This window comes from Saccoglossus kowalevskii, chromosome 11, assembly GCF_978046115.1.
Source record: "Saccoglossus kowalevskii chromosome 11, keSacKowa6.1, whole genome shotgun sequence".
Lineage (NCBI taxonomy): Eukaryota > Metazoa > Hemichordata > Enteropneusta > Harrimaniidae > Saccoglossus > Saccoglossus kowalevskii.
In genome coordinates, this window is record NC_140651.1 from 7,027,035 (window position 1) to 7,052,557 (window position 25,523).

A 25,523-nucleotide genomic window follows, 5' to 3' on the forward strand; every position below is an offset into this window, starting at 1 on the left:
ATCAATTAATATGTTTACTGATTAGACTATGAATTAATATGTTCACTAATTAGACTATGAATTAACATGTTTACTGATTAGACTATCAATTAATATGTTTACTGATTAGACTATCAATTAATATGTTTACTGATTAGACTATCAATTAATATGTTTACTGATTAGACTATCAATTATTATGTTTACTGATTAGACTATCAATTAATATGTTAACTGATTAGACTATCAATTCATATGTTTACTGATTAGACTATCAATTAATATGTTTACTGATTAGACTATCAATTAATATGTTCACTAATTACACTATCAATTCATATGTTTACTGATTAGACTATCAATTATTATGTTTACTGATTAGACTATCAATTAATATGTTCACTAATTACACTATCAATTCATATGTTTACTGATTAGACTATCAATTATTATGTTTACTGATTAGACTATCAATTAATATGTTTACTGATTAGACTATCAATTATTATGTTTACTGATTAGACTATCAATTAATATGTTTACTGATGAAACTATCAATTATTATGTTTACTGATTAGTCTATCTATTAATATGTTTACTGATTAGACTATCAATTAACATGTTTACTGATTAGACTATCAATTATTATGTTTATGATTTGACTATCAATTATTATGTTTACTGATTAGACTATCAATTAATATGTTTACTGATTAGACTATCAATTAAAATGTTTACTGATTAGTCTATCAATTAATATGTTTACTGATTAGACTATCAATTAATATGTTTACTGATTAGACTATCAATTAATATGTTTACTGATTAGACTATCAATTATTATGTTTACTGATTAGACTATCAATTAATATGTTTACTGATTAGACTATCAGTTAATATGTTTACTGATTAGACTATCAATTAATATCTTTACTGATTAGACTATCAATTAATATGTTTACTGATTAGACTATCAATTAATATGTTTACTGATTAGACTATCAATTATTATGTTTACTGATTAGTCTATCTATTAATATGTTTACTGATTAGATTATCAATTATTATGTTTACTGATTAGACTATCAATTAATATGTTTACTGATTAGACTATCAATTAATATGTTTACTGATTAGACTATCAATTATTATGTTTACTGATTAGTCTATCTATTAATATGTTTACTGATTAGACTATCAATTAACATGTTTACTGATTAGACTATCAATTAATATGTTTACTGGTTAGACTATCAATTATTATGTTTACTGATTAGACTATCAATTAACATGTTTACTGATTAGACTATCAATTATTATGTTTACTGATTAGACTATCAATTAACATGTTTACTGATTAGACTATCAATTAATATGTTTACTGATTAGACTATCAATTATTATGTTTATGATTTGACTATCAATTATTATGTTTACTGATTAGTCTATCACTTAATATGTTTACTGATTAGACTATCAATTAATATGTTTACTGATTAGACTATCAATTATTATGTTTACTGATTAGACTATCAATTAACATGTTTACTGATTAGACTATAAACTAATATGTTTACTGATTAGACTATTAATTAATATGTTTACTGATTAGACTATCAATTAATATGTTTACTGATTAGACTATCAATTAACATGTTTACTGATTAGATTATCAATTATTATGTTTACTGATTAGACTATCAATTAATATGTTTACTGATTAGACTATTAATTAACATGTTTACTGATTAGACTATCAATTAACAAGTTTACTGATTAGACTATCAATTAATATGTTTACTCATTAGACTATCAATTAACATGTTTACTCATTAGACTATCAATTAATATGTTTACTCATTAGACTATCAATTATTATGTTTACTGATTAGACTATCAATTAACATGTTTACTGATTAGACTATCAACTAATATGTTTACTGATTAGACTATCAATTATTATGTTTACTGATTATACTATCAATTATTATGTTTACTGATTAGACTATCAATTCATATGTTTACTGATTAGACTATCAATTAATATGTTTACTGATTAGACTATCAATTATTATGTTTACTGATTAGACTATCAATTAATATGTTTACTGATTAGACTATCAATTATTATGTTTACTGATTAGACTATCAATTCATATGTTTACTGATTAGACTATCAATTAATATGTTTACTGATTAGACTATCAATTATTATGTTTACTGATTAGACTATCAATTAATATGTTTACTGATTAGACTATCAATTATTATGTTTACTGATTAGACTATTAATTATTATGTTTACTGATTAGACTATCAATTAATATGTTTACTGATTAGACTATCAATTAATATGTTTACTGATTAGACTATCATTTATTATGTTTACTGATTAGACTATCAATTATTATGTTTACTGATTAGACTATCAATTAATATGTTTACTGATTAGACTATCAATTATTATGTTTACTGATTAGACTATCAATTAATATGTTTACTGATTAGACTATCAATTATTATGTTTACTGATTAGACTATCAATTAATATGTTTACTGATTAGACTATCAATTAACATGTTTACTGATTAGACTATCAATCATTATTTTTACTGATTAGACTATCAATTAATATGTTTACTGATTAGATTATCAATTATTATGTTTACTGATTAGACTATCAATTAACATGTTTACTGATTAGACTATCAACTAATATGTTTACTGATTAGACTATTAATTAATATGTTTACTGATTAGACTATCAATTAACATGTTTACTGATTAGTCTATCAATTAATATGTTTACTGATTAGACTATCAATTAATATGTTTACTCATTAGACTATCAATTAATATGTTTACTCATTAGACTATCAATTAATATGTTTACTCATTAGACTATAAATTAATATGTTTACTGATTAGACTATCAATTATTATGTTTACTGATTAGACTATCAATTATTATGTTTACTGATTAGACTATCAATTAATATGTTTACTGATTAGACTATCAATTAATATGTTTACTGATTAGTCTATCAATTAATATGTTTACTGATTAGACTATCAATTAATATGTTTACTGATTAGACTATCAATTATTATGTTTACTGATTAGACTATCAATTAATATGTTTCCTGATTAGACTATCAATTATTATGTTTACTGATTAGACTATCAATTAACATGTTTACTGATTAGACTATCAATTATTATGTTTACTGATTAGACTATCAATTAATATGTTTACTGATTAGACTATCAATTAATATGTTTACTGATTAGACTATCATTTATTATGTTTACTGATTAGACTATCAATTATTATGTTTACTGATTAGACTATCATTTATTATGTTTACTGATTAGACTATCAATTAATATGTTTACTGATTAGACTATCAATTATTATGTTTACTGATTAGACTATCAATTAATATGTTTACTGATTAGACTATCATTTATTATGTTTACTGATTAGACTATCAATTAATATGTTTACTGATTAGACTATCAATTATTATGTTTACTGATTAGTCTATCAATTAATATGTTTACTGATTAGACTATCAATTATTATGTTTACTGATTAGACTATCAATTAACATGTTTACTGATTAGACTATCAACTAATATGTTTATTGATTAGACTATCAATTAATATGTTTACTGATTAGACTATCAATTAACATGTTTACTGATTAGACTATCAATTATTATGTTTACTGATTAGACTATCAATTAACATGTTTACTGATTAGACTATCAACTAATATGTTTACTGATTAGACTACCAATTAATATGTTTACTGATTAGACTATCAATTAATATGTTTACTGATAAGTCTATCAATTAATATGTTTACTGATTAGACTATCAATTATTATGTTTACTGATTAGATTATCAATTAATATGTTTACTGATTAGACTATCAATTATTATGTGCACTGGTTAGACTATCAATTAACATGTTTACTGATTAGACTATCAACTAATATGTTTATTGATTAGACTATCAATTAATATGTTTACTGATTAGACTATCAATTATTATGTTTACTGATTAGACTATCAATTAACATGTTTACTGATTAGACTATCAACTAATATGTTTACTGATTAGACTATTAATTAATATGTTTACTGATTAGACTATCAATTAATATGTTTACTGATTAGACTATCAATTATTATGTTTACTGATTAGACTACCAATTAATATGTTTACTGATTAGACTATCAATTAATATGTTTACTGATAAGTCTATCAATTAATATGTTTACTGATTAGACTATCAATTAATATGTTTACTGATTAGACTATCAATTATTATGTTTACTGATTAGACTATCAATTAATATGTTTACTGATTAGACTATCAATTATTATGTTTACTGATTAGACTATCAATTAATATGTTTACTGATTAGACTATCAATTAATATGTTTACTGATTAGTCTATCAATTAATATGTTTACTGATTAGACTATCAATTAATATGTTTACTGATTAGACTATCAATTATTATGTTTACTGATTAGACTATCAATTAATATGTTTACTGATTAGACTATCAATTAATATGTTTACAGATTAGACTATCAATTAATATGTTTACTGATTAGACTATCAATCGTTCGTCGAACCTAAAGTCTCGATACATACCGGTGTTGATACATTATGTGATTATTACACTCAAACTGTGATTATCATTTTAAATGATCTTGCCCTTGAATGTGAGAAAGTACTCAGCCGCCATGACTACTTATTATGCGACGGAATGTGAGAAAACTTGAGCGGAAGTGGAAATCGACTAGATCAGTTATAGACCGTGAAATATTTATTGCTAGCCGGTCGGAGTAATGTCGTCGGTCGGATTCAGTGACTATCATTGTTGACGAATTGATAAGGCAAGCGTAAATGATATCTTTACCATCATCGGTGAATTGATTAGCCTGACGAGGTATCGTGAGTTGCGCCCTCCGCGGTGCTCTGATGCCGTTCGGCCGGCGAGGGCGTACTCACGCCTGCACGTCACCACGTCAGGCTATGAATTGAGACCAATTCTTTTTAGTTTGTATACAGCGCCCCTTGAATATATTTTATAACATAGTTGTGAGTATATGCTCTACGCTGATGACACCCAAATGTATGTAATTTGTGACAAATATAGTAATTGGTTATCTTCATTATAATCTTGTGTAGATGATATTCGTAGATTGATAATGTCTAATCAATTAATATCAAATGACATTAAAACAGAAGTTATCAAATTCATCTCCTGTTATGAGAAAGACGCCCAGAAGCTAAGATCCTTAAAAGTTGGCACATATAACAATGTTCCAGTTAGCTTCAGTAAAAACTTGAACTTTCTTTAACAGCGATGGGATAATGACCAATAATGTGATCTCTATATGTAAAGCTGTGTATTTCGCACTGTACTAAATCGGAAAAATCCAAAATCTTTATCTCGTGAACATACGGAAAAACTTGTACATGCATTTGTAACATCTCTACTCGACTACTGTAACTCTCTCTTATATGGCATTTAATGTCCAAGCATCTATATAATATTACACTCCTATGTATTATTTACGATGTATTATTGACGTAATGTCACATCCGGGTTACTGGAATAGAGGCGGAATCGAGACTCCGACATTTGAACGTTACGCCACGTCAATGTACACACTGTACGAAAGTTGTCTCGTTGTACTACATTATATTGTCGACGAGGATGGAGATCGGAAGCGATTTTAAAACTGCCAAAACCAAGTTAACAGAATATTTCTCACCAAAACGAAACATTGAATATGAAAGATTTGTATTTAGAGTTACCATGCAGAACAGTGGTGAGTCAATCGATGCATTTCACACTCGTTTACAACGTTTGGCGAACACTTGTGATTTCACCGATAAATCTCAGGAGGACAAGACTCAAATAATACGTGGTTGCACCTAAGCCCGGCTCAGACGTCGTGCGCTCAGGGAGGAAACTACGCTCTAGAATTAAGTGCTATTAAGTGCTGCTGGTTCATTCGCATTTGCAGTGGCGGCGGCACCGGAGGAGGGAGTGGTCCATCCGAAAAACATTGTTGGTGCGTCGTTCCCGAAAATCAAACTGGAACCTTTTGTGTCAGCAAAATGTGCCCCTCAAAATGCAGTAAATAACGTTTTAGCGAAAATTTTGTGACCCCACCTCTAATCTGAAGTCAGGCGACTGGAATGGAGGGAAGAAACGTCCCAAGTGGGAGTGTAACTTCAGTGAATACAATCAGAAAACATCACCAACAACGATATCGTCCACAGCGCAACTGCAAGTCTCGGCACAGAGAGCCCAGGAACTATAATAAACTGTACGCAGTCTCTATGAGCGGGAGGGGGGGGGACTGTGATAGGTATGTTTGATGGTTAAAAACCTTTCACTTAGGTAACCGGGATTCGGTCGTTTCCACGCTAGGTTGACAGAAAACACACACAAGCTTCGTTCATGTTCCCAAACGATTCTCTGCCAAGTCCCTGGTTTTCACCCGAGACAGCATTAAATCACTCATTATTTTTTGTCACTCCTTAACCAATTACAATCAGTATAAGGGACTCCAAGGCCTTGCCTTCAAACAAACAACCAATCACATGAAAGTTTTACACATCATAATCAATTAATTACTCGTCAAACTATCTAGAAAAAACACTACTATATATTGTCAACACTAACTAATATTTATGGGGTAATAGTCTTGCACTAACATTCCACAAAGATACCACCTTAGTTAGAATCGCAAACAAAATTGGTTTAGGATTACAGCAACTGTATTGTATCTTAAAAACTGCAGAGTCATAAGATGTTTTTGGTTGATTTCGACCAGCTCGCCATCTGGTCTTGTCATTAACCTTTATCAGTATATGTCATGGCAACCACTGTCAAACTGACTGAAATATAAATCATGACAGGACTATCGGCTGGTATCTCGTGTAAGAAATAGACAAGGGATAAAGGCTCCAGCGAAGGCTCCAGAACAGAGGGTTTCAGTTTGATTTTCGGGAGCGACGCCCCCAAAATGTTTTTCGGGTGAGCGACCGCTCCCTCCTCCGGTGCCGCCGCCACTGCAGATAATGCGAATGAACCAGCAGCACTTAATAAATTCTCGAGCGTAGTTTCCTCCCTGAGCGCACGACGTCTTAGCCCGGCTGAGGTGCAACCACGTATCTGAGACTTGAACAGAATGAAAAATATAATCTATAAAAAATATCAGGTTGAAGAATATTAGTTGATCTTTCAAATTTCGCCAAAGCCTTACCTATATTTTACCTATATCTGCAGAATAATTCAAGAAAACCACACAAATTGACTCAATTTATGAATAATTAACGATTGGACCGAACGCATGGCACAGTGGCCTGTTCAGAATTAGTCAAGTACCTATCACAAGACTGGTTACGAACCAGTTGCACGAGGCTTACCGAGTCGTAACCTCTACGTGGTTCGTAACCAGTCTTATGATTGGTTGTTGGCAAATTCTGAACAGGCCACGCCTTCAACTGTGCCATGCGTTCGGGACAACCGTTAATACATGTTGAGCAACGATATTCACAAGTTGAACGAGAAGCCCTGGCTGTGACATGGGGAGTGCTTCACTACCACTTATACCTATATAGACACAAGTTTGAGGTGATTTCAGATCATATGCCCTTAGTACCGCTTTGCAACAGTCCAACTGCAAAAACTCCAGCACGCATAAGGCCATGGATTCTCAAAGTTCAGCTGTATGATTTTAGTAAGTAAGTGTAAGTGTCATACCGACCTGGAAAACTTAATCGAGCAGACTACATGTCTCGACATCCACTATCGTCTGTCAACCCAGCCAGCAGGGAAGGGAAAATGGCTGTAGAACACATAAATACCATCATAGAGCATGCTATGCCTAAAACAGTACACATTGAAGACATCCAAGCAGCGACAAAGACTGATACACCTTTGTTACTGTGCTTGCAAGCCTTACAAACTGGCAAGTGGGATGAATTTTTTTCACAGGCTACAAATACAAAGGAGAAAAAAAGTGTTTGTATGCTGTGAAAAATGAGCTGACAGTACATTCACCAGCGACCTACTACTTCGCAATAGCCGAATCGTACTACCCGAAGCACAACAAGAAATCATCAACATTGCGCATGAGGGCAATCAAGGCATCGCTAAAACAAAACAGCGTTTAAGAGAGAAAGATTGGTTCCCTGGAATCAATAGTATGGTGAAAGAAACTGTTGAGTTGTGTACTCTATGTCAACTAAACATCGTGAAAAGTGGACGAGAACCACTAAAAATGTCAGTGCTATCTAAGGGTTCATGATGGACATATGGTGGACATATCTTAGTGGTAACCGATAACGGCCCACAGCTCTCCATCATTGAATTTGCATCTTTCACGAAAGATCTTGGTTTCAAGCATTGCAAACTAACACCAAGATTGCCCCATGCAAACGGCGAGGTCGGGCGATTTATGCGTACTATGAAGAAAATATACCGCATAGCACACGTTGAAGGCAAGGCATGGAAACAACAGTTATACAGATTCTTACATAACTACAGAGCAACATCACACATGACAACCAGTGTACCACCCGCGCCATTATTGCTTAAAAAACAATGTGAAATCAGCACACATAACCATGCTGACAGTGAGCTACGCCAACGTGATAACGAACAGAAAACACGTATGAAATTAAATGCGGATAAACATAGAACGCTTTCCCGGGGTATTTGAAACCAAAATTGTCATCTAACTGTAAGACAGTCGCTGATTGGCTGCTGAGCTGGAATGACAATATTTGGTTTCAAATACCCTAGGAAAATGTTCTATGTTCTTCGTGTGATAAGGTGTTCGTATTTAAAGGATTTTTCTACACAAAAACGACGAATTCGGCCAAATTTTGTTATCGGTTGGTCTAATATTACCCCAAACGGATCGTATTTCTGTGAAAGATTGGCATTTTTGTCCTGATTTGTAGGAATCTAAAAAATACGTTTCACAACTTGTCTCTTATTTAGTTTTATGTCGCATTCAAGATGGCGGCCCCCATATAGTAAATATCGCATTTATTTTATTATCACGTGTGCGCCAGCTGACTGTGGTTCTATGATAACCGCGACGAGGGTGATCATGATTATTGCCTCAATCTTATGGAACGATCATTCTTCGTCATTATGATCGTGCTCATCAACAACTATTTGACAACAAATAAGTGTTGCGAACACAAGTGCTGTGTTCAGGGGAACTTCGTCACGCTTGGCTAATAGCCAATAATAACTTACACATAAAGATACCAGATTCGACCCAATTGAATACACATTCGTTTATTACAGATAGTTCAACTTTATTCACTCAAGCAGTCAGCTGAGGTAACACCTCGCTATACCGTTCTCTCGTTCTCCTCCCTTACAAAGCTTACAAACTATCTATATTAAAAGTCAAAACACTAAGGCGTTGCGGACATGCGATCAGCCAATCGCTGCAGTCGTTTGGCACAATCACGTGATTACCAGGGATGTGTTTCACGGTTAAAGCCTTGCAAAGTTTCCACTACTAAATACAATAAGTAAACAGTCTATTTATCAAATTCCTGTTATATATAAGTTGTTGATTCTAAACAATAGTCTAACGACGTGTGAACACAATGTGCGAACGTGAAGTCGCTATCATAACATTACAGTCACTTGAAAACATTCGTTTTTAACCAATGTTATTATTCCAATCTTATTGTCATTTTAACTACTTTTTAGGGTCACCTAAAAATCCTTTTTTAAACTATCATGAGTCAAATTTGTTGTTGATTAGCCACCTGAGGTTTTTAATTACAAAATTCGTTATTAATTCCATTTTTATTATTATTATTATTATTATTATTATTATTATTATTATTATTATTATTATTATTATTATTATTATTATTATTATTATTATTATTATTATTATTTACTTATTAGACTCAATTAACATGTTTACTGATTAGACTATGAATTAATATGTTTAATAATTAGACTATCAAATAATATGTTTACTGATTAGACTATCAATTATTATGTTTACTGATTAGACTATCAATTAATATGTTTACTGATTAGACTATCAATTAATATGTTTACTGATTAGACTATCAATTAATATGTTTACTGATTAGACTATCAATTAATATGTTTACTGATTAGACTATCAATTAATATGTTTACTGATTAGACTATCAATTAATATGTTTACTGATTAGACTATCAATTATTATGTTTACTGATTAGACTATCAATTAATATGTTTAATAATTAGACTATCAAATAATATGTTTACTGATTAGACTATCAATTATTATGTTTACTGATTAGTCTATCAATTAATATGTTTACTGATTAGACTATCAATTAATATGTTTACTGATTAGACTATCAATTAATATGTTTACTGATTAGACTATCAATTAACATGTTTACTGATTAGACTATCAAATAATATGTTTACTGATTAGACTATCAATTATTATGTTTACTGATTAGACTATCAATTAATGTTTACTGATTAGATTACTACATAGCATACTTTTATTATTTTATATTTTTACAGCACACTGTTGCATTATATGATTCGTTTTTTGATGCACACTTTATATGGATCAAGAACATTGACCCCTCTCAGGAAAGATTTCGTTGTTGGTTGGTCGATATCCTCTGGAATACTGAATCTGTAATTCCTTATTAACTCAGCAAACGTCAAAAATACCTGCATGTTTGCCAACTGTTTTCCGATGCATTCACGATGACCTGAAATAAAAGAAAACCAGCTTGTTACACCGATGTAGTAATTATAGACCCATTATGATGTCAAGCAAAAAAAAAATAACAAACTGGACAGATATCGTGGACCACTTCAAACCTACAGGAGGCCCCCCCCCAACCAATATATAAATGAGGCACACTGAAACATGGAAGAGTAACGACTTTGGATCTTGCTTTTTTTATTAAAAACAATTGTATCAAGCTATTTGATTTTATAAACGTTTTCACAAAATAACATTTGACACTGGTTATTGCTCTTATGAAAGGAATATCGCAATACTTTTGTATAAAGGAGGAAATGAGTAGAACGCTTCATGATTTTAGAATGAATAGTAAATATTACAAAAAGTAAAATGTGGGACACACAGACTCGTTTTAATTGCAACTCTGGCGCCATTTGAGTTGAATGTTGGTTGAAATACGGAATAGTCAGTTCAGTGATAAGAGTAGAATTCTTTGACAATATTTGATATGATTTGCGTCTGGTGAAGGGTATTGGCATTGCAGCTTCAAGTGCCACATAGCTTTGTAAGGCTTTGCCGCTGGCACAGAATATGGCGACCTACCTATGCTAAATGGAATCACGTCAAATGGCTTACTCAGGCGGCCGTTTTTAATAAATCGATCTGGCTTGAACGACTCTGGATCTTCCCACACACTTTCGTCGCGATGCGCTGACCACACATTCGCCAAAATAGTTGTACCACTAGGAATGAAATAACCATTCAACCAGGCATCCTGGGTAGCTCGGTGAGGAACAGCGAATGGAGCAATGGTAGCCAATCGATGGACTTCATACAGAGTAGCATCTACATAAGGTAATATGTTATTTAGGACTACGATTACCTAATATTATCTTCAATATATCATACATAAGGTAATGCCGGTCTGTCCGTTGTAGAAACCGGTCTTGAGGCACCAACTACATCATCAATTTCAGCCTGTAGCTTATATTGTATTTTCGGATTCAACATCATGTATAGTATAGCCCAGCTTAAAGTCATTGATATTGTTTCAGTTCCCGCCGAAAACAGATCCCAGAGAGTATAAGATAGACTATCATATGTCATCGTGGTGCGGTCACCTAAAGTCTCAATATGTGAAATTGCCATATCAATGAAACACTGCGGCTCCGAGTTTGAATCAAATTTCTTCCGATGATCTTCGATATATTTGCGAAAAATTTGTGCAGCATTATCGACAGTTGAGTGCAGTTCATTTGAATATTTCATTCCCGGTACAAAACGTAATGCGGGAAATAAATTGGATGCCCCTAATCGATTGACTTTGGTTGTGAACACAAATTGTAAGTCCAGAAGTTTTAAAAACATTGGATCCTCATGTTCGAATCGTTTACCAAAAACGATTGTAGATACGACATTTGCCGGAGTTTGAGAGAGTAGATGAAGAAGATCAATAGGTTGATTAATTCTCTCATCAATGTCCGCCATCATATATTTTATTTCTCGTAATATCTTCTCTTCCATTCTTAATGAACCCATCCCACATTTTCTAAGAGCCATTAGAGTGAATCGGCGTTCTTCTTTCCATACATCATTGTATTCAGCGTTTATCAAACCTGAAATGTATTAGTACGATATAGTTAGACGGTTTATATCCAATGCTATTATTGTGGTGTCGATATGCATTGTACATTGATTAAATATGAATATATAACAGGCAATCACAGTAATGTGTATGAGATATATCTAACACAGTCATATTGATGTGATATATAGCATCTATACACATTGTTAGAATGATGATATCTAACAGTCATATTGTTGTGATATATAGCATTTATACACATTGTTAGAATGTTGATATCTACACATTCATATTGTTGTGATATATAGCATCTATACACATTGTTAGAATGATATCTAACACAGTCATATTGATGTGATATATAACATCCATACACTTTTTTAGAATTTTAATATCTAACACATTCATATTGATGTGATATATAGCATTTATACACATTGTTAGAATCTTGATATCTACACAGTCATATTGTTGTGATATATAGCATTTATACACATTGTTAGAATCTTGATATCTAACAGTCATATTGATGTGATATATAGCATCTATACACATTGTTAGAATGATATCTAACAGTCATATTGATGTGATATATAACATCTATACACATTGTTAGAATGATATCTAACAGTCATACTGTTGTGATATATAACATCTACACACATGTTAGAATGTTGATATCCACACAGTCATATTGATGTGATATATAGCATTTATACACATTATTAGAATGTTGATATCTAACACAGTCATATTGTTGTGATATATAACATCTATACACATTGTTAGAATGTTGATATCTAACACAGTCATATTGATGTGATATATAGCATTTATACACATTGTTAGAATGATGGTATCTAACACAGTCATATTCATGTGATATATAGCATATATACACATTATTAGAATGATGATATCTAACACAGTCATATTCATGTGATATATAGCATTTATACACATTATTAGAATGATGATATCTAACAGTCATATTGATGTGATATATAGCATTTATACACATTGTTAGAATGATGGTATCTAACACAGTCATATTGATGTGATATATAGCATTTTTACACATTATTAGAATGCTGATATCTAACACAGTCATATTGATGTGATATATAGCATCTATACACATTGTTAGAATGATGGTATCTAACACAGTCATATTGATGTGATATCTAGCATTTATACACATTATTGGAATGATGGTATCTAACACATTCATATTGATGTGATATATAGCATTTATACACATTGCTAAAATGATGATATCGAACAGTCATATTGATGTGATATATAGCATCTACACACATTGTTAGAATGATATCTAACACAGTCATATTGTTGTGATATATAACATCTATACACATTGTTAGAATGATATCCAACACAGTCATATTGTTGTGATATATAACATCTATACAAATTGTTAGAATGTTGATATCTAACACAGTCATATTAATGAGATATATAGCATTTATATACATTGTTAGAATGTTGATATCTAACACAGTCATACTGATGTGATATATAGCATTTATACACATTGTTAGAATGTTGATATCTAACACATTCATATTGATGTGATATATAGCATTTATACACATTATTAGAATGTTTATATCTAACACAGTCATATTGATGTGATATATAGCATATATACACATTATTAGAATGATGATATCTAACACAGTCATATTCATGTGATATATAGCATTTATACACATTATTAGAATGATGATATCTAACAGTCATATTGATGTGATATATAGCATTTATACACATTGTTAGAATGATGGTATCTAACACAGTCATATTGATGTGATATATAGCATTTTTACACATTATTAGAATGCTGATATCTAACACAGTCATATTGATGTGATATATAGCATCTATACACATTGTTAGAATGATGGTATCTAACACAGTCATATTGATGTGATATCTAGCATTTATACACATTATTGGAATGATGGTATCTAACACATTCATATTGATGTGATATATAGCATTTATACACATTGTTAGAATGTTGATATCTAACACAGTCATATTAATGTGATATATAGCATTTATACACATTATTGGAATGATGGTATCTAACACATTCATATTGATGTGATATATAGCATGTATACACATTGTTGGAATGTTGATATCTAACACAGTCATATTGATGTGATATATAGCATCTATACACATTATTAGAATGATGGTATCTAACACAGTCATAATGATGTGATATATAGCATTTATACACATTGGTAGAATGATGACATCTAACACAGTCATAGTGTTGTCATATATAGCATTTATACACATTGTTAGAATGATGATATCTAACAGTCATATTGATGTGATATATAGCATCTATACTCATTGTTAGAATGTTGATATCTAACACATTCACATTGATGTGATATATAGCATTTATACACATTGTTAGAATGTTGATATCTACAGTCATATTATTGTGATATATATAGCATTTATACACATTGTTAAAATGATGATATCTAACAGTCATATTGTTGTGATATATAACATCTATACACATTGTTAGAATGTTGATATCCACACAGTCATATTGATGTGATATATAGCATCTACACACATTGTTAGAATCATATCTAACACAGTCATATTGTTGTGATATATAACATCTATACACATTGTTAGAATGATGATATCTAACACAGTCATATTAATGTGATATATAGCATTTATATACATTGTTAGAATGTTGATATCTAACACATTCATATTGATGTGATATATAGCATTTATACACATTATTAGAATGTTGATATCTAACACAGTCATATTGATGTGATATATAGCATTTATACACATTGTTAGAATGATGGTATCTAACACAGTCATATTGATGTGATATATAGCATATATACACATTATTAGAATGATGATATCTAACACAGTCATATTCATGTGATATATAGCATGTATACACATTATTAGAATGATGATATCTAACAGTCATATTGATGTGATATATAGCATTTATACACATTGTTAGATTGATGGTATCTAACACAGTCATATTGATGTGATATATAGCATTTTTACACATTATTAGAATGCTGATATCTAACACAGTCATATTGATGTGATATATAGCATCTAAACACATTGTTAGAATGATGGTATCTAACACAGTCATATTGATGTGATATCTAGCATTTATACACATTATTGGAATGATGGTATCTAACACAGTCATATTGATGTGATATAAAGCATCTATACACATTGTTAGAATGATGATATCTAACAGTCATATTGTTGTGATATATAACATCTATACACATTGTTAGAATGTTGATATCTAACACAGTCATATTGATGTGATATATAGCGTCTATACACATTGTTACAATGCTGATATCTAACACAGTCATATTAATGTGATATATAGCATTTATACACATTGTTAGAATGATGGTATCTAACACAGTCATATTGATGTGATATCTAGCATTTATACACATTATTGGAATGATGGTATCTAACACATTCATATTGATGTGATATATAGCATTTATACACATTGTTAGAATGATGATATCTAACAGTCATATTGATGTGATATATAGCATCTACACACATTGTTAGAATGATATCTAACACAGTCATATTGTTGTGATATATAACATCTATACACATTGTTAGAATGATATCCAACACAGTCATATTGTTGTGATATATAACATCTATACACATTGTTAGAATGTTGATATCTAACACAGTCATATTAATGAGATATATAGCATTTATATACATTGTTAGAATGTTGATATCTAACACAGTCATACTGATGTGATATATAGCATTTATACACATTGTTAGAATGTTGATATCTAACACATTCATATTGATGTGATATATAGCATTTATACACATTATTAGAATGTTGATATCTAACACAGTCATATTGATGTGATATATAGCATTTATACACATTGTTAGAATGATGGTATCTAACACAGTCATATTCATGTGATATATAGCATATATACACATTATTAGAATGATGATATCTAACACAGTCATATTCATGTGATATATAGCATTTATACACATTATTAGAATGATGATATCTAACAGTCATATTGATGTGATATCTAGCATTTATACACATTATTGGAATGATGGTATCTAACACATTCATATTGATGTGATATATAGCATTTATACACATTGTTAGAATGTTGATATCTAACACAGTCATATTGATGTGATATATTATAATAGCATTTATACACATTGTTAGAATGATGGTATCTAACACAGTCATATTAATGTGATATATAGCATTTATACACATTATTGGAATGATGGTATCTAACACATTCATATTGATGTGATATATAGCATGTATACACATTGTTGGAATGTTGACATCTAACACAGTCATATTGATGTGATATATAGCATCTATACACATTATTAGAATGATGGTATCTAACAAATTCATAATGATGTGATATATAGCATTTATACACATTGGTAGAATGATGACATCTAACACAGTCATATTGTTGTCATATATAGCATTTATACACATTGTTAGAATGATGATATCTAACAGTCATATTGATGTGATATATAGCATCTATACTCATTGTTAGAATGTTGATATCTAACACAGTCACATTGATGTGATATATAGCATTTATACACATTGTTAGAATGTTGATATCTACAGTCATATTATTGTGATATATATAGCATTTATACACATTGTTAGAATGATGATATCTAACAGTCATATTGTTGTGATATATAACATCTATACACATTGTTAGAATGTTGATATCCACACAGTCATATTGATGTGATATATAGCATCTACACACATTGTTAGAATGATATCTAACACAGTCATATTGTTGTGATATATAACATCTATACACATTGTTAGAATGATGATATCTAACACAGTCATATTAATGTGATATATAGCATTTATATACATTGTTAGAATGTTGATATCTAACACATTCATATTGATGTGATATATAGCATTTATATACATTATTAGAATGTTGATATCTAACACAGTCATATTGATGTGATATATAGCATTTATACACATTGTTAGAATGATGGTATCTAACACAGTCATATTCATGTGATATATAGCATTTTTACACATTATTAGAATGCTGATATCTAACACAGTCATATTGATGTGATATATAGCATCTAAACACATTGTTAGAATGATGGTATCTAACACAGTCATATTGATGTGATATCTAGCATTTATACACATTATTGGAATGATGGTATCTAACACAGTCATATTGATGTGATATAAAGCATCTATACACATTGTTAGAATGATGATATCTAACAGTCATATTGTTGTGATATATAACATCTATACACATTGTTAGAATGTTGATATCTAACACAGTCATATTGATGTGATATATAGCGTCTATACACATTGTTACAATGCTGATATCTAACACAGTCATATTAATGTGATATATAGCATTTATACACATTGTTAGAATGATGGTATCTAACACAGTCATATTGATGTGATATCTAGCATTCATACACATTATTGGAATGATGGTATCTAACACATTCATATTGATGTGATATATAGCATTTATACACATTGTTAGAATGATGATATCTAACAGTCATATTGATGTGATATATAGCATCTACACACATTGTTAGAATGATATCTAACACAGTCATATTGTTGTGATATATAATATTTATACACATTGTTAGAATGATATCTAACAGTCATATTATTGTGATATATAACATCTATACAAATTGTTAGAATGTTGATATCTAACACAGTCATACTGATGTGATATATAGCATTTATACACATTGTTAGAATGATGGTATCTAACACAGTCATATTGATGTGATATATAGCATTTATACACATTGTTAGAATGTTGATATCTAACACATTCATATTGATGTGATATATAGCATTTATACACATTATTAGAATGTTGATATCTAACACAGTCATATTGATGTGATATATAGCATTTATACACATTGTTAGAATGATGGTATCTAACACAGTCATATTCATGTGATATATAGCATATATACACATTATTAGAATGATGATATCTAACACAGTCATATTCATGTGATATATAGCATTTATACACATTATTAGAATGATGATATCTAACAGTCATATTGATGTGATATATAGCATTTATACACATTGTTAGAATGATGGTATCTAACACAGTCATATTGATGTGATATCTAGCATTTATACACATTATTGGAATGATGGTATCTAACACATTCATATTGATGTGATATATAGCATTTATACACATTGTTAGAATGTTGATATCTAACACAGTCATATTGATGTGATATATTATAATAGCATTTATACACATTGTTAGAATGATGGTATCTAACACAGTCATATTAATGTGATATATAGCATTTATACACATTATTGGAATGATGGTATCTAACACATTCATATTGATGTGATATATAGCATGTATACACATTGTTGGAATGTTGATATCTAACACAGTCATATTGATGTGATATATAGCATCTATACACATTATTAGAATGATGGTATCTAACAAATTCATAATGATGTGATATATAGCATTTATACACATTGGTAGAATGATGACATCTAACACAGTCATATTGTTGTCATATATAGCATTTATACACATTGTTAGAATGATGATATCTAACAGTCATATTGATGTGATATATAGCATCTATACTCATTGTTAGAATGTTGATATCTAACACAGTCACATTGATGTGATATATAGCATTTATACACATTGTTAGAATGTTGATATCTACAGTCATATTATTGTGATATATATAGCATTTATACACATTGTTAGAATGATGATATCTAACAGTCATATTGTTGTGATATATAACATCTATACACATTGTTAGAATGTTGATATCCACACAGTCATATTGATGTGATATATAGCATCTACACACATTGTTAGAATGATATCTAACACAGTCATATTGTTGTGATATATAACATCTATACACATTGTTAGAATGATGATATCTAACACAGTCATATTAATGTGATATATAGCATTTATATACATTGTTAGAATGTTGATATCTAACACATTCATATTGATGTGATATATAGCATTTATACACATTATTAGAATGTTGATATCTAACACAGTCATATTGATGTGATATATAGCATTTATACACATTGTTAGAATGATGGTATCTAACACAGTCATATTTATGTGATATATAGCATATATACACATTATTAGAATGATGATATCTAACACAGTCATATTCATGTGATATATAGCATTTATACACATTATTAGAATGATGATATCTAACAGTCATATTGATGTGATATATAGCATTTATACACATTGTTAGAATGATGGTATCTAACACAGTCATATTGATGTGATATATAGCATTTTTACACATTATTAGAATGCTGATATCTAACACAGTCATATTGATGTGATATATAGCATCTATACACATTGTTAGAATGATGGTATCTAACACAGTCATATTGATGTGATATCTAGCATTTATACACATTATTGGAATGATGGTATCTAACACATTCATATTGATGTGATATATAGCATTTATACACATTGTTAAAATGATGATATCTAACAGTCATATTGATGTGATATATAGCATCTACACACATTGTTAGAATGATATCTAACACAGTCATATTGTTGTGATATATAACATCTATACACATTGTTAGAATGATATCCAACACAGTCATATTGTTGTGATATATAACATCTATACAAATTGTTAGAATGTTGATATCTAACACAGTCATATTGTTGTGATATATAACATCTATACACATTGTTAGAATGATATCCAACACAGTCATATTAATGAGATATATAGCATTTATATACATTGTTAGAATGTTGATATCTAACACAGTCATACTGATGTGATATATAGCATTTATACACATTGTTAGAATGTTGATATCTAACACATTCATATTGATGTGATATATAGCATTTATACACATTGTTAGAATGATGGTATCTAACACAGTCATATTGATGTGATATATAGCATTTTTACACATTATTAGAATGCTGATATCTAACACAGTCATATTGATGTGATATATAGCATCTATACACATTGTTAGAATGATGGTATCTAACACAGTCATATTGATGTGATATCTAGCATTTATACACATTATTGGAATGATGGTATCTAACACATTCATATTGATGTGATATATAGCATTTATACACATTGTTAAAATGATGATATCTAACAGTCATATTGATGTGATATATAGCATCTACACACATTGTTAGAATGATATCTAACACAGTCATATTGTTGTGATATATAACATCTACACACATTGTTAGAATGATATCTAACACAGTCATATTGTTGTGATATATAACATCTATACACATTGTTAGAATGATATCCAACACAGTCATATTAATGAGATATATAGCATTTATATACATTGTTAGAATGTTGATATCTAACACAGTCATACTGATGTGATATATAGCATTTATACACATTGTTAGAATGTTGATATCTAACACATTCATATTGATGTGATATATAGCATTTATACACATTATTAGAATGTTGATATCTAACACAGTCATATTGATGTGATATATAGCATTTATACACATTGTTAGAATGATGGTATCTAACACAGTCATATTCATGTGATATATAGCATATATACACATTATTAGAATGATGATATCTAACACAGTCATATTCATGTGATATATAGCATTTATACACATTATTAGAATGATGATATCTAACAGTCATATTGATGTGATATATAGCATTTATACACATTGTTAGAATGATGGTATCTAACACAGTCATATTGATGTGATATATAGCATTTTTACACATTATTAGAATGCTGATATCTAACACAGTCATATTGATGTGATATATAGCATCTATACACATTGTTAGAATGATGGTATCTAACACAGTCATATTGATGTGATATCTAGCATTTATACACATTATTGGAATGATGGTATCTAACACATTCATATTGATGTGATATATAGCATTTATACACATTGTTAGAATGTTGATATCTAACACAGTCATATTAATGTGATATATAGCATTTATACACATTATTGGAATGATGGTATCTAACACATTCATATTGATGTGATATATAGCATGTATACACATTGTTGGAATGTTGATATCTAACACAGTCATATTGATGTGATATATAGCATCTATACACATTATTAGAATGATGGTATCTAACACAGTCATAATGATGTGATATATAGCATTTATACACATTGGTAGAATGATGACATCTAACACAGTCATAGTGTTGTCATATATAGCATTTATACACATTGTTAGAATGATGATATCTAACAGTCATATTGATGTGATATATAGCATCTATACTCATTGTTAGAATGTTGATATCTAACACATTCACATTGATGTGATATATAGCATTTATACACATTGTTAGAATGTTGATATCTACAGTCATATTATTGTGATATATATAGCATTTATACACATTGTTAGAATGATGATATCTAACAGTCATATTGTTGTGATATATAACATCTATACACATTGTTAGAATGTTGATATCCACACAGTCATATTGATGTGATATATAGCATCTACACACATTGTTAGAATCATATCTAACACAGTCATATTGTTGTGATATATAACATCTATACACATTGTTAGAATGATGATATCTAACACAGTCATATTAATGTGATATATAGCATTTATATACATTGTTAGAATGTTGATATCTAACACATTCATATTGATGTGATATATAGCATTTATACACATTATTAGAATGTTGATATCTAACACAGTCATATTGATGTGATATATAGCATTTATACACATTGTTAGAATGATGGTATCTAACACAGTCATATTCATGTGATATATAGCATATATACACATTATTAGAATGATGATATCTAACAGTCATATTCATGTGATATATAGCATTTATACACATTATTAGAATGATGATATCTAACAGTCATATTGATGTGATATATAGCATTTATACACATTGTTAGATTGATGGTATCTAACACAGTCATATTGATGTGATATATAGCATTTTTACACATTATTAGAATGCTGATATCTAACACAGTCATATTGATGTGATATATAGCATCTAAACACATTGTTAGAATGATGGTATCTAACACAGTCATATTGATGTGATATCTAGCATTTATACACATTATTGGAATGATGGTATCTAACACAGTCATATTGATGTGATATAAAGCATCTATACACATTGTTAGAATGATGATATCTAACAGTCATATTGTTGTGATATATAACATCTATACACATTGTTAGAATGTTGATATCTAACACAGTCATATTGATGTGATATATAGCGTCTATACACTTTGTTACAATGCTGATATCTAACACAGTCATATTAATGTGATATATAGCATTTATACACATTGTTAGAATGATGGTATCTAACACAGTCATATTGATGTGATATCTAGCATTTATACACATTATTGGAATGATGGTATCTAACACATTCATATTGATGTGATATATAGCATTTATACACATTGTTAGAATGATGATATCTAACAGTCATATTGATGTGATATATAGCATCTACACACATTGTTAGAATGATATCTAACACAGTCATATTGTTGTGATATATAACATCTATACACATTGTTAGAATGATATCCAACACAGTCATATTGTTGTGATATATAACATCTATACAAATTGTTAGAATGTTGATATCTAACACAGTCATATTAATGAGATATATAGCATTTATACACATTGTTAGAATGTTGATATCTAACACAGTCATACTGATGTGATATATAGCATTTATACACATTGTTAGCATGTTGATATCTAACACATTCATATTGATGTGATATATAGCATTTATACACATTATTAGAATGTTGATATCTAACACAGTCATATTAATGTGATATATAGCATTTATACACATTATTGGAATGATGGTATCTAACACATTCATATTGATGTGATATATAGCATGTATACACATGGTTGGAATGTTGATATCTAACACAGTCATATTGATGTGATATATAGCATCTATACACATTATTAGAATGATGGTATCTAACACAGTCATAATGATGTGATATATAGCATTTATACACATTGGTAGAATGATGACATCTAACACAGTCATAGTGTTGTCATATATAGCATTTATACACATTGTTAGAATGATGATATCTAACAGTCATATTGATGTGATATATAGCATCTATACTCATTGTTAGAATGTTGATATCTAACACATTCACATTGATGTGATATATAGCATTTATACACATTGTTAGAATGTTGATATCTACAGTCATATTATTGTGATATATATAGCATTTATACACATTGTTAGAATGATGATATCTAACAGTCATATTGTTGTGATATATAACATCTATACACATTGTTAGAATGTTGATATCCACACAGTCATATTGATGTGATATATAGCATCTACACACATTGTTAGAATCATATCTAACACAGTCATATTGTTGTGATATATAACATCTATACACATTGTTAGAATGATGATATCTAACACAGTCATATTAATGTGATATATAGCATTTATATACATTGTTAGAATGTTGATATCTAACACATTCATATTGATGTGATATATAGCATTTATACACATTATTAGAATGTTGATATCTAACACAGTCATATTGATGTGATATATAGCATTTATACACATTGTTAGAATGATGGTATCTAACACAGTCATATTCATGTGATATATAGCATATATACACATTATTAGAATGATGATATCTAACAGTCATATTCATGTGATATATAGCATTTATACACATTATTAGAATGATGATATCTAACAGTCATATTGATGTGATATATAGCATTTATACACATTGTTAGATTGATGGTATCTAACACAGTCATATTGATGTGATATATAGCATTTTTACACATTATTAGAATGCTGATATCTAACACAGTCATATTGATGTGATATATAGCATCTAAACACATTGTTAGAATGATGGTATCTAACACAGTCATATTGATGTGATATCTAGCATTTATACACATTATTGGAATGATGGTATCTAACACAGTCATATTGATGTGATATAAAGCATCTATACACATTGTTAGAATGATGATATCTAACAGTCATATTGTTGTGATATATAACATCTATACACATTGTTAGAATGTTGATATCTAACACAGTCATATTGATGTGATATATAGCGTCTATACACTTTGTTACAATGCTGATATCTAACACAGTCATATTAATGTGATATATAGCATTTATACACATTGTTAGAATGATGGTATCTAACACAGTCATATTGATGTGATATCTAGCATTTATACACATTATTGGAATGATGGTATCTAACACATTCATATTGATGTGATATATAGCATTTATACACATTGTTAGAATGATGATATCTAACAGTCATATTGATGTGATATATAGCATCTACACACATTGTTAGAATGATATCTAACACAGTCATATTGTTGTGATATATAACATCTATACACATTGTTAGAATGATATCCAACACAGTCATATTGTTGTGATATATAACATCTATACAAATTGTTAGAATGTTGATATCTAACACAGTCATACTGATGTGATATATAGCATTTATATACATTGTTAGAATGTTGATATCTAACACAGTCATATTAATGAGATATATAGCATTTATATACATTGTTAGAATGTTGATATCTAACACAGTCATACTGATGTGATATATAGCATTTATACACATTGTTAGCATGTTGATATCTAACACATTCATATTGATGTGATATATAGCATTTATACACATTATTAGAATGTTGATATCTAACACAGTCATATTGATGTGATATATAGCATTTATACACATTATTAGAATGTTGATATCTAACACAGTCATATTAATGAGATATATAGCATTTATATACATTGTTAGAATGTTGATATCTAACACAGTCATACT

At 29.4% G+C, this 25,523-nt stretch overlaps 1 protein-coding gene across 1 annotated transcript; it reads right to left on the minus strand.

Moving 5' to 3' along the window:
- Positions 1 to 10,606: 10,606 nt before the first annotated feature.
- On the minus strand, positions 10,607 to 12,293 carry LOC146736140 (cytochrome P450 2U1-like). The gene is made up of 3 exons (XM_085505590.1): positions 11,726 to 12,293; positions 11,373 to 11,615; positions 10,607 to 10,791 (listed from the first exon to the last, which is right to left on the minus strand). The coding sequence occupies exons 1-3, from the start codon at positions 12,291 to 12,293 to the stop codon at positions 10,607 to 10,609; spliced, it is 996 nt and encodes a 331-aa protein (XP_085361716.1).
- Positions 12,294 to 25,523: the final 13,230 nt, after the last annotated feature.